The sequence below is a fragment of the Typopeltis vanoorti genome, chromosome 11, assembly GCF_054136105.1.
Source record: "Typopeltis vanoorti isolate ZY-2024b chromosome 11, IOZ_Tvanoo_1.0, whole genome shotgun sequence".
In the NCBI taxonomy this organism is placed as follows: Eukaryota; Metazoa; Arthropoda; class Arachnida; order Uropygi; family Thelyphonidae; genus Typopeltis; species Typopeltis vanoorti.
In genome coordinates, this window is record NC_143559.1 from 67,859,473 (window position 1) to 67,873,615 (window position 14,143).

Genomic DNA, 14,143 nt, shown 5'->3' on the forward strand with positions numbered 1-14,143 from the left:
TGGTGTCAGGGCCTCCAACTTTGCCCTTCGTGTATTCATCCTTAACCCTCTCATCTACAAAGCTGCAAATGCCATTCAGTTTTCAGTGGGATCTACCATGTAAATTGAAGTGTGCCAAACCAGATTCCGACATACAGTGGAGACGATGGCATAACATCTTGCCAACCCCTTCTAAGCTCTACAAATTTCAACTAAGAGAAACGGATCTGTGTCTATTCTGCGAAGGTACCTTGGAACACACATATCTAACCTGTCCTGCAAACAAGCGATGATCCTATGTCCTGAATACTGCCTCTAGCACCTGTAACTACGCACACGGCCAAGAGTAGTCACAGCTCAGTTAGTCAGCATCATCTACAGCTCAGTTGCGGCCGGTGAAAATTTTAAGTGGGGTGCTGCATATACAAAATAAAAATTTTTAAAAATTTTAATAATAAATTATTTTTTCCTAATCAATAACTAATTTATTAATAAATAAATATACATATTAAAAAAATTGCTTTATTAAAAATATTTCACCCTCACCACGAACAAACACCAATAATAAAAGTTTCGTATCTCGCAGAATTAAGCGCGCAAGCATACGATACACTGCCCAAAAGAGCAGTGTCAGATTCACTAGTTAACGTGCAATGAGAAACGCAAACGAATATCGGCGAGTCTGGCTGCAATTGGCTGAACGTGATAATTCCGACACTGCGTTAGATCGCAGTGCATTCGTTTCGTAATCTAAAGCGTCACTCGAACAATTCCAATTATTAATTATTCAATCAATGTCGAAACATAAGCTGTAACCTTTAACATGTTTTATTGCATTTATATAATGTTGTAAGCATTGTTATTATTTATAAACACAAACAAAATTAAAATTTTTCATTTTTTCCTTAGGGGTGCTGCAGTGTCACAGCGCTTACGTACGGGCAGTCACTGCTACAGCTTCTACCTAAAACACACAAGAAATAACCATCCATCACCGAATCGGCACAAACCCTCATGTATAGCCTCCGTCGGAAACTACAAAGCAGGCTTTCACTGGAACTTGATTACTACAAAGAAACAAGAACTGTCGCGAAATTGATAGAGGAGTGGAATCCAACTGGTACCCTGTTCTGGATTGCTGACGACAATACACTTCATCCGAACAATAACTAAGAGTGAAACTGAAGTGATTCATTTATTGCATTCTCTATTGTATATCCGAAAAGAAAATCTTTCTTTCTCTGTAATATATATACTTATAATATATAAATAGTCCTTTTGTTACTTATATTCTAATGTATATTTTAGCAAGTTAAAAAAAAAAAAAAATCTCTCTTTTTGGTAGATTTTTTCTAAAATTTTTTGAAAAAGGAACACTGATGTTTTGGCCCATTCCTCTACCAAAATAGCAATCAGTTCCTTTGGACATGTTACTCGCATCATCAACCAGCGTTTTATTTCTTTCCAAAAGTGCGCCAAAGGATTCATATAGGTTCCGAATCGTAAGCAGTCTAAACTTATCACCCTTCGTTCTTCACATAACTTCATCCCACCATTATTGTCGAAACTCAATAGTTTCCATAGAACCATCAAATGAAATACAGTTCACAAAATATGAATATATAACGTTCAGAGGTAATTTTTCGGCCATTCGATCAAGAGATTCATATGAGAAGAACTGGACAAAAGTATTTCTTCATATTAACACTACTTCCGTCACACTCGAACAGATGAGATGATATACCCCGGTATAGTTCGCCCACCAATTTGAGGTCCCTAGAAACTACTGCGCATGTCAGAAAAAGGAGAATCCATTCCGATAATAGGGTAATCAGTCTGTCTTCTGGGAGGTAATAATAAACAAACTGAGTTTGTTTATTATTACAGGTCGGAAAATTTAGCTTTTCTTTTACGAACATTATTGTTTTTAAAGTGTAACTATTTTGCTTGTATAACAGTTGGAAAAATGTACATAGAGTGTTAATACGTGCAAATACTGCGTTCTACATAAAACAGTGTCACTTCGCTCCATGATAAGTTTCCTTTTCATGGGACTTTTTAAAACAAAATCCGATTTCATGAAGTATTTTCCTTAAAGTTTCTCTTTTCCAAGGAAAATTAATTTTTTCTTTAAGCACAGGAATCAATTTCGGAACAGTTGGCACTCTTTTCTCGAATACGTAAAATTCGTGAATAGTTCTTCTTATAACGTCTACATCAAAATCATTCAAAGCTACGGTTTCGATGGTTTTCTTTCTCTGGCGCTTTTTTCAGGGATTTAAATTTTGGCTTACCTTCACCTTTTGATTCCCTACGAATTCTTTTAACAGTCGACCCCGATACGCCCGCAATTGCACTTGCACGTTTTATAACTTGAGAAAGGGGAACAAGAAGACGGCCTTCTGACGATTCTTTTTCGCAGAATGTCAGCACATTATTCAATATTCTTTTGCAAGAGCTACTGAAACGTGTAACAATAGAACTTGTTGACTGTACTGGATCCGTCATACAAATTAATAATAAAAAAATAATGCAAAAAGAGAACAACAAAAATCAAGCTAGTACTAGTACAGCGACAGACAAGAAAGCACGTGATTTCGCATGTTGGCGACCAATTCGTACATCCTTCATTTCTTTCTCCCCTTCAGCATGAATCGACTATTCTTGGCACAAAGCCAAGAAGGGACCTAGAAGTGGTGGGCGAACTATAGCAGCCGAGATTCAAAAATACCAGTGGAGTCACGTGTCCATTTCGATTGGGTGTGCTGTTGTGGCTTATGCAACCCGAGCTAAAATCTACGTTAGTTTGACCGTATGATTGCATTTTTATCGATGGATGAAAGTTTTAAGAGTGTATAGCACATCAGTGCTCATCTTAATTGGTCCAATGCAATTAATTGTAGGATCATTTTGAATGCTTTAATTTATCAATTAATTGTAACCAAATCTGCTCAGAGTGAGGAAGAATGTGTTTGTTTTAAGATTATATATTAGAAAACAATAATGAAGGAGAATGCTATATTTGGTTGGTATATTTGAATTACTGAAAGGTGTAAAATTTCGAAGAGGAGGACGTGGCTTACTTCCTTCGACTACAATGCTGTTTCCCATTGTAAATAAAGACAAAAAGTTATAAATTTATGGAAAATTATATATTAAAAACTTTTTATATTATATATAAAAACTTGCCTACCACTTCAGTTCACACTTGACGCACCAAAACAGACAAAACTCAGAAAACAAAAGACAGCAATTCATGACAAATGACAACGTTCAATTGAATTGGTTGACGCAATAACCAATCACAGCTTCTAGGTGCTATTATCTCAGCGCTCACCCACCCTCGCCTTCTGAGCTGTTTAAAACTACTAGAACGCTAAGAATTTGCGTCATCTGTACATCTCTTCAAAAGACTCAAAGGTGTATGTATTTTGAACATACACCCGGGCTATTAACGCGAATGTGATGCAATGTTTACGCGTCGAAAAAAGTGTCCTCTTCATGAAGCATTAGTATATTGTGTTTACTTTTAGGAATAACTTGAAGCCTGGAAACACAATTAGGGGAGTCTTTAACAGGAATAAAGGCAAAAATATAATATCGGTGATATTAGTATTCGGTGGATGAGCACCACACACACACACACCTAGCACCCCCTGAGTATTCGCCTCTGATAAATGCATCCATCTAATTTCAGAATATGCATCGCGATTTTATACCACGGTATTATAATATTTAAATACAGTCAGCTGTGCACCAAGTCAAATTTTCCATTGTGTATGGTGATATTTGGCTTTTAAGTAACAGATCATCAGTAAAAATTCAAAAGGTAGAAAAACAAGAATGGATTTCACAAGAGATACCAGCCGGGTACTAGAAATGGTAACTACAGTTGATATGAAGTTGACACACACACAAAAAAAAATTATTATTTACAGTTACTAAGCATATGCATTCCTAAATTTTTGGTCCAGAAACAGGGATTCAGATTCAAGTTTAGGCGATGTAGAGACATCAACACCGTCTTTTGAATATGCATCACATTTTAAACGATATCGTATGAGAAGGATTCTGTGGTGGGGTGTACCGAGATAGAGTTCGTACAGTCTTGAAGTTCTTATAGTGACATGGCACAACATAGATAAGCATCAAAATAACTTAGGTTCAGCTGAATTCTAAAGCTTTCCATTACGATTAGAATTCTTTTTTTTTAAGTATGAATATGATAATATATAGCAGAAAAACTGAGGTTTAGAAATCACATATTCTACGCATGGATCTTACCTGTAAGCAATACCCAAGGCGTTCAATTATTCTTGTGAAGGATGGTCTTTCATTTGGAACTGGATGCCAGCATTGCATCATGATCTGATAGCTGTAATATTCAGTAATGTGTATATATATATATATATAAATCTAGGGTCTACATCCAATAAAAAAATTTTCTTTAACATATAAAAAATAAGTCATAGGCAATGTTTAAATATATGTACCTCAAAACATCTTTCACATGCCTAAATAAAATATTATTATTGTTTAAATATAAATTCCGCATACGATAGACTGTTAGTATCACTTTACATATTACTATAGATATAGAGGTACGTATTTTTAAAACGATGGAGTAATGTGCAAGTCATGTTACTTTCACATGGTCCAATAATTCATTGTACAATATTGCTTACAAATTACAGTCACCAATACTGATTTGAATCCTTTATAAATATGTTAAATGATATGTTAAATGATATGTTAAATGATATGTTAATATGTTAAATGATATCCATAATCCCTTAAGATTAAATTTAATAAGTTTGTGGTTAGTTAGCCACAAACTCAAAATTCAATTTAAATATAAAATCTTTGCAATTTTTACTATAATTAAACATCGTAAAGAAAACAAAATATCAAAAATATTTTTGTTTCGGGAAAAACAAACTCAAATATCGGCCACTAGATGGCAGCCACAATCGACTGCGACATGTTCATATATTAGTTAGCAGCGCCGTTAGCATCAAGAGCAAGCTGATCGTGTGTCTCTAAAGGATATAAATAAAGTGTCAGTTAATTTCGTTGCTTGATAAAAAATGACGAAGGAAATCAATAATTAACGTGATTTACTACTTAAATTAATTAAGCGTATGAGCCTTCCATAGTAATGATTATATTCAGTGGTGAGCTATGGAAATTTTAACAAAGGGCTCGCATCGCCGAGCCAAAAAAAAAAAAAAAAAAAAAAAAAGCCGCATTTCACACAAAAACTTATTAATACAGCTTATGTACAAATGTCAATCAAAAGGTATGAGGGGACAATCAACCTGTAAAGGCTATCATTTTTAAACAAATATTTCATGATCTAAACATGAAATATTTGCACACAATCATCTGTGTTAATTTATCTTACATAAGAAAAACATTTTTAACTATCAAAATATAATAAGAAGAAAATCTTTTATAATCGCACATATGCAAGAGTCCGCATTTTTTATAAACAAAATAAATTTGTTTTGTTTGCGATAGAAGTTTTTATGACAAACAATCTATAAATAATGAATATTATCTAAACACGATATTATTGAAGTACCGTACGTTATATTTCTCTTTTGTTTTTATACTTCAAGTGATAATCAACGGTACCAATCACTGGGTATTATTTTATAGTCCTATTTATTTATATGTGATTACCAAAGTGAATTCTTATTTGTTAAATGGTAAAATAAATTAAATTCTGTGTGATGATACAGCGTTTCCCCCCTTTTTTTTTTTTACGGGAGAGTTCGCGGTACCATCTAGTCCCCCCCCCCCCAAAAAAAAAAAAAAAAAATTTATTCGGGCTCCGGAACCGGCATAGGCTGAAGAATTAGACCTATGGCTGGGTCAAATGTAGAATGGTAGTAACAGTAACTATAATATTTTATTTAATAAAATCAATTTGTTAGGTTACCGTATGAGTTTGTTGCTTAATATATTTCAAAAAATTGTTTTTTTTTTGTTTTTTTTTTTGAAAAAATAAAAAAGTAAACAATAAGAACAAGGTACTCGCAAATTTGAGAAAAATTTGACAAAGGGCTCGAGCGAGCCCCTTATAGTTCACCACTGATTATATTGCTTCTCGCCGATGTGAACAAATAACTGCAAGCAAGCTTTGCCGACAGCCTTAAAGGGAGGCGAATTTTAAACGTTTACTTGTTTGAATTAATCTCCGTTCTTTTATGTGTACTAGACTACTATGAATATTAAATTAAATATATAAATATAGCGTTATTTTAGAGTAATATATTTTATTCATATTTTAATATTTTAATTTACTATTAAAAATTTAATTTTAATATCAGCCCTGCACACATATAATTTATTTCAATAGAGAATTTATCATAGGCGTAATACCTTTGATGGGTTAAAGGTTGAAAAGAAAGAGAGAAGAAAATATTAAAGTACTACTAAAGCAAGGCGGCTTAAAAATACTACTGTAAGATGCACGTCATTATCAGAAAAAATAAATATAAGAAATTTTGAAGTACTTTTTCTAAATATATTAACCTCCCTTCACATAGAAGACATTGCAAAACCTGCGACATCGATGCAGTGTGTGTGTGTGTGTGTGTACACCAATAAGAAGTCAGTCAAGATAAAAGATTGTTAAATGAACAAATGCTGTATTATTATTATTATTATTATTATTATTATTATTATTATTATTATTATTATTAATACATTATACAAGGGGAAAAAGAAAGGAAAAAAAAACCTGTACGAATTTCATTGTTACAAAAAAAAAAAAAAAAAAACAGAATTATCCTGTTGTAAATAGGTAATCACAATATTAACCATAATTTTAATTTAAAAAAAAATTGATTTTTTTAAAAAGAAAAATAGTAACCAAGTAAGTTATGGCATAATAATGCTATGTTGTGTCATATGTAATCACATGTATGTAATGTATGTATCGTATGTAATAAAAATAAAAAAAATTTTTTTTTAAATTATTATTATTTTACGTACAGCAAATAAACAATATATAAAAAAATTAAAAATAAAATTATTATGATTATTATTATTATTTTCATCTGAAAATTGCTGAAATGGAAAAGGACCCAAAAACATCTGAAAAGATTAAAGGCGCCAAAATCATGTGTGTTGGATAAGTTGGGAGGTGTTTATGCACCCCGACCCAGTACTGGGCCACATAAACTGAGTGAGTGAGTGAGTCATTGCCACTGATTATAATGTTAAGAAAAAGCATGAAATATGCCTTAACATATGCTGAAGCAAAAAAGATTACCATGCAGCGATTGATTAAAGTTGATGGAAAAGTAAGAACAGATACTGTTACATCCATAAATCCAACTGGATTTATGGATGTAATAACTATTGAGAAAACAGGAGAATATTTTAGGCTGCTTTATGATGCAAAGGGAAGATTTATTTTGCACCAAATCATAGCTGAAGAAGCCAAGTACAAACTGTGCGGAGCGAAAAGAGTTCAAGTTGGACCTAAAGGCATACCTTTCATTGTAACTAATGATGGCCGTACAATTCGTTACCCAGATCCATCAGTGAATGCTCATGACACTGTTCAATTAGATATCAGCACAGGAAAGATAATGGATTTCATCAAATTTGATATAGGAAACCAGTGCATGGTTTCTTATATCAAATCGATATCAAGTTATGACCACCATTTACTGGTGGTCATAACTTGGGTCGTATTGGTAGAGATAAAAAGAGCGACATCCTGGATCATTTGATATTGTGCATGTTAAAGATACCCAGGACATAGTTTTGCTACAAGGTTGAATTATATTGGTAAAAGAACAAAGCCATACATTTCTTTACCTCGTGGTAGAGGTGTAAAACTGTCTGTCGCAGAAGAGAGAAATCGGCGTTTAGCTGCTAAGGCACAGTTGTTGCATATCTGTTGAATAAAGTAATAGAACACGTGAAAACAAACAAAAAAAAAATTACTTACACAGGTGTTGGACAATTTGCAGGTGGCTCGAGTCTTCCGCCAGATGTCACTAGTTGCATGACTTCTTGATTTCCACGACCAGGATATGGCATGTAACCCAAAGACATCACCTCCCAGAGTAATACTCCGAAAGACCTAAAAATGAAATCACATAATTATTCCTGATTTACTGACATCAATTCTTCCTTTTCTCTATGAAAATCGATAATAATATTCCCACTTTCTGCTATCCGCAGTTCGTCCTTGCTGTTGTTTTATGAGAAAGTAGTTGAAACTCCCACGCGGTGAGCTAAAAGCTTCTAAACACACAAACATAGATGTCTGATAGCTACTTACACCGGTTCAAAAGCTCCGTACTAACATGATACCCTGTCATAGCATAAAATAAATTCTCGCCAGATTTTGCCAATCTGTTTGCTAGCATTATATTAAGGGTTTTTTTTCATCCTTAACCTGCAGCTCTCTACATTTATCGCAACGCTAAAAATAGGACATATGCTTCTATCTTTCCTTAGCACACTCTTCATTCTCTCTTTATGATTCTTTCATTTTTTATAGATAGTATAAACCTTTAGTCAGTGTTTCATAATGAGAAATATGTCGTGTGTGTGTGTGTGTGTGTGTGTGTGTGTGTGTGTGTGTGTGTGTGTGTGTGTGTGTGTGTGTGTGTGTGTGTGTGTGTGTGTGTGTGTGTGTGTGTGTGTGTGCGTGCGTGCGTGCGTGCGTGCGAGTGCGGCATTCACTTACCACACATCTGTTTTTGAAGTGAAAGTACCGTCCAGGAAGTCTTCGGGAGGCATCCATTTTACAGGCCACATCGCTTTGCCATTTTTCCTATAATAATCGGCCCTAAAATGGAAAACACGGAAAGCCAAAATTAGACTCCGGGTTTTATTTCATATTATTTTTGCTTTTGATAATTAAATAAAGATAACTAATTGATCCCACTATATTAATTTGGAATGCATTATCTTTGTCTCTTAAATGTTATTTTATAAAAAAATTGCTAATTTTTATATCAATCAATCTTTATGAAATCAAATATGCGATAAAATCTTTATAAGTTAGCAGAGCAAAATACATTTATTATAATTAGTAGTATTAGTATTATTAGTATTATTATTATTGATAATAATAATAATAATAATAATAATAATAATAATAATAATAATAATAATAATAATAATAATAATAATAATAATAATAATCTATTATTATTATTATTATTATTTGCCGATCACTACTTTGTCTCAACTTCGTTTTATTACGTTTCCTATCCCCCCCCCCTCCCACCACCACAAAAGTCGACAAAACTCGATCATACTAAAGAGCATTGTCGATAACCAAGTAAAAAATACAGATTGGAATTCCCCACTTAAAATAAACGATCCTGTAACATTATACGAGAATTTTCAACTAAAGTTCACAGAAATATACAAAAAAGCAACAAAACCTACACAAACGAGGCGACAAACAGACAATAATCCATGGACAAATGACGACATACGAAATACTATTACTGAAAAAGAAAATCTATGGAAAAAACTTTAAAAGTCACCCAGTAACACACATTTACAAACCTTATACAAAAACACAAGAAATAAACTAACAACAAAAATTCGTAGGGCAAAAAGACGCTACTACTTCCAAAAATTCATGGAATATAACGACAATATTAAGCAAACATGGGCTACACTCAACGAATTAGTAACTCGAAAAAAGAAAACTTCAGCCCAAGATTTTATTGCAAAAAGCTTCGGTCAGGACACAAACCAAGAGGAATTAGCAGATCATTTAACCATGCTTTCACAAACAACATCACACAACTAAAAAAAGACAAACTACCAACGATCAACAAAAAACTTCCGACACAAAGTCAACAACAAACGATGTATTTTCCACCCGTAACAAAACAGGAACTGAAAGAAGCAATCCTACAACTAAAACCAAAGACCACTCCAGGAATAGACAAAATAAGACTCACAGACCTTATAACACACTTTGAACAAATAAATCCAATACTTTTGAAACTCGTGAACATAATATTCGACACAGGCATTATTCCACAACAACTAAAAACTGCAGTAATTATGCCGATATACAAACACGGCAAAAGAAACGATACTCAGAACTACAGACCCATATCTACACCACCAGTCATCTCAAAAATTCTAGAAAAAATAACACACACCAGACTACAGAACTATTTACAGAAGTACATCATCTCACAAAACCAATACGGCTTTCAGAAAACAAAAAGCACCATTACTTTATTAGAAGACATCGCCGACACAATAAACAAAGCTCTCGACAAAAACAAGTATGCCGTCCTTATACTGCTTGACTTAACCAAAGCATTTGACACACTTGAACACGACATACTACTCACCAAACTATACTCAATAGGTATAAGAGGAACACTGCATACATGGTTCAAGAACTTCTCAAACAGAACACAAGTAACAAAAATAGGTACATGTCACAGTCGTAGTATACAAGTAAAACACGGTGTAACTCAAGGTGCCATATTATCATCCATACTAATTCAACATATACATTAACGATGTTCATAACATATCCATAAGAAGTCAAATATTTCAATACGCAGATGACACTGCACTACTAGCAATCCACACAGACATTAACACAGCTCTCTGAAAAACACAACAAGACCTAAACAAAATCACAACATACTTCCACCAAAATGCAATTCTAATCAACGGCACCAAAACACAGATGCTGATAATACATAACCCAAGAATCATAAGCCCCGCATCACTATCGATACATTGTCAAACATACCGCTGCATTAACAACAAAAATACCTACCACTGTTCCAAAATCAAACCTGTAACACACGCAAAATACTTCGGTCTGTATATAGATTCCCACCTAAAATGGACAAAACATATAGAATACCTACACACCAAACTCTGGATCATCGCAGCAAAACTCTTCCAAGTTAAAGACATTATTCCACCCAACATAAAAAAAAACTTCTATATCAGGTATCTGCGAATCCCTACTCAGATACGGAATAACAGTCTATACAAATACATCAAACAGCCACCTAACAAAATTAGAAACACTACACAGGATAATCGCGTCAACAGTGATCTGGACACCTTACACGCAACAACCAATATCCGACAAGCACATGGCGATGCACAGCGTTCTGAGCATTAAAAACCTGAAACACTACATGACATTAACAAGGAATTACTTCAACATCATCTATCGAAACAACAGAGACACATATCGTATAACACGACCTACAACAACTCTCTACATCCCCACACCCTTCAATAACTCATACGGTTCTTTTGTGAGATCGCATCAGATACCCACGCAACTCAACAACCTACCAAGAAAGTTAAAACACGTAGATAACTACAGAACATTAAAAAACGAACTCTGGAAAATATACCAACAAAGTTAAGAAACCATTACCACTAATATACACATCACAAAATCACTAGCATCCAATGTGCCTACATCCCATACATAAACAGTAGCAACAACACAAACAGTGAAGGCTAAATTCCACTCTCTTCATTAAAGCTAACCCAAGCTTCGAAGTAGGTGGGATTAACTGCCTCACTCATCTACAGGTAATCCTTATAAGCAAATGCAGAAATTTGTATGTATAATCATTCTTTCTCAAACTTAAAAAAAATAAAAAATAAAATGAAATAAAATAAATAAATAAATAAATAAAATAAAAAATAATAATAAAATGTTAAAAAATGTTAATTAATAATTAAAAAAACATCTGTAATAATCATCATTATGAATATTATAATAATATACGTTGTAAACAGTTATTGTTATTATTATTATTTAAAAAAAGTTCATATAATATATGTAATTTATCTGAGAAATAAATAAAAAAAATTATTATTATTATTATTATAGATTAATGTCGCTACAGTACAAAATGATAAAACTGATCTTTTGGGAACAAAGAGAAAATAAAGACTTTATATATACTGCAATGTCAGAACATAAAATACTGACAGCAAAACATTTATGTCACTATGCAACTTTGCTAAAACATTATTTCGATGCCAACTACAGGACAGTCAGAAATACATACCGTATAACAAGACCTCAAACAACTAATTATATTACATATAAATACAATAATCACTACGGAAAGGCCACGCGAAACTTCTATATCCCAGACATGATAAACAAATTACCTTTCGAATACAGAAACCTTACAAACTACAATAGCCTGAAAAGAGCGCTAAGGACATACTATGAACAAGAAACACGCACCCAAAATACCATAAACTTAATGAAACACAATATATTCGTTCAGGCTTCCAATTCAGCAAGACGCTTCAATACATTCCAAGTTATTGTGTGTGTGTGTGTGTGTGTGTGTGTGTGTGTGTGTGTGTGTGTGTGTGTGTGTGTGTGTGTGTGTGTGTGTGTGTGTGTGTGTGTGTGTGTGTGTGTGTGTGTGTGTGTGTGTGTGTGTGTGTGTGTGTGTGTGTGTGTGTGTGTGTGTGTGTGTGTGTGTGTGTGTGTGTGTGTGCGTGCGCGCGAATTTCTCAATCATACATTTCGTAGCTTCCCAACACAGCAAAAAAAAAAAAAAACAATAAATAATAACCAACTGGTGTCATCCTCAGATAAGCTTACATAGAGAAATTAATTCTCATCCAATATGTAACCAAATGCATGTAATGTATGTATCACATGTAAACCAATGTATGTAATGTATGTAATAACTGCAACAAAAGTATGCAATATAGAGTGATTATGTCCATTAATATTGTATATATAGAGTGTAAAATTGCTAAGAAACATCTGTAATAATCATCAGTATGAATATTATAATAATATACGTTGTAAACAGTTATTATTATTATTATTTAAAAAAACTTTATGTACGAGAAAGTATTTATGCATAATTGTGTTCCTATAATGTATGTAATTTATCTGAGAAATAATAAAAATGTTAAAAATTTTTTTTTAATATTATTATTATTATTCCTAAATAGAGAGATTTCCAGGAAAATTACAAAATCAATACTTTGTATAATTAATTAAAATATTTTTGACCAATTATTAACAGTCTTACAGATACCTACCGATAGATGTCTCTCGCCATGCCGAAATCAGCAATTTTAACCACTCTTCCTGGACTTTTTGTAGTCAGAAGACAATTTCTAGCTGCTATGTCCCTAGATAAGAAAAATACCATGCCAATGATATTTGTGATGCCAACAAATACACGCAATTGCACCTTAATCATCTATACTATAGGAATTAGGTACTACATGATAATTCAAGAAAACTGTTATCAAATCGAATATTAATTATTACATGTACGAACCCCCGTGAATTCCGTATAATCATTGCGGAAGGTTCAGTGACATCAACACTAGTCATCCATACCTGTTGTATTTTGCTTTGAACTCATTCACCGACAAAACACTCACGGCTGGATCTCGTAATCTATTCCACCCATTCACCACCCTCCAAGCTAAAAATCTAGTCCTCACGCCCTTCCTAACAACGCTGTTATTTAATTTCCTTGGACGATCATTATTCTTCCTAACATTATTCATGTACAGAAATATTTCCTTCACACCAGTCCTATTAAATCAATCTCCTAAACAACTTATATACCTCTATCATATCCCCCCTTATCAATCTCTCTTCATATGGACCATCAGACCGCCTTGGTCAATCGCCTTTGAATCCACTCCACCTCATTCTCATTTCCAAGAAACCCAAGCAAACATCTGCAAACAACTAAATACTTCCCTATTTTATTTTCTATATCATTAATGTACAAATTTAATGGTAGTGAACCAAGAACAGAGCCCTGTGGCACGCCACTAGTCACAGGCCTTCTACAGGACTGTATAAACTACTATCTTATCTCTCCATCAACCACCTTCTTATCCACTTCGACTTCTTATCCATCCCTATGTGCTGCAATTTATTTATCGAAACTCCGTGCGGCATCCTTTCAAAAGCTTTGCGAAGTCCAGCAGTATCATTATATATCCATTACCTTTATCCAAATTATAAAAAGTAAGTTACTGAAGCATGACCTCTCCTTCGCAAAAATCAGGCTTCCTCCCATACAGTATCCCGTTCCTATTCATTCATTTTCCTGAAATTCTCCTTTAATCAACTTCTCCAATACCTTGGAAAAGTTGATTAAAGGAGAAG

At 33.5% G+C, this 14,143-nt stretch overlaps 1 protein-coding gene and 1 pseudogene across 1 annotated transcript in view; one reads left to right on the forward strand and one right to left on the reverse strand.

Annotated features, from left to right (window-relative positions):
* The window catches only part of LOC150101692 (leukocyte tyrosine kinase receptor-like), a 95,828-nt gene that overhangs the window by 10,572 nt on the left and 71,113 nt on the right, over positions 1-14,143 (reverse strand). The window contains exons 24-27 of the mRNA XM_090399891.1: positions 13,051-13,143; positions 8,696-8,797; positions 7,949-8,083; positions 4,264-4,354 (exon numbers count right to left, since the gene is read on the reverse strand). Coding sequence (XP_090256017.1) covers positions 4,264-4,354; positions 7,949-8,083; positions 8,696-8,797; positions 13,051-13,143 — 421 coding nt within the window. The remainder of the gene's footprint in view (positions 1-4,263; positions 4,355-7,948; positions 8,084-8,695; positions 8,798-13,050; positions 13,144-14,143) is intronic.
* LOC150101693 (small ribosomal subunit protein eS4 pseudogene) lies at positions 6,917-7,901 on the forward strand (annotated as a pseudogene).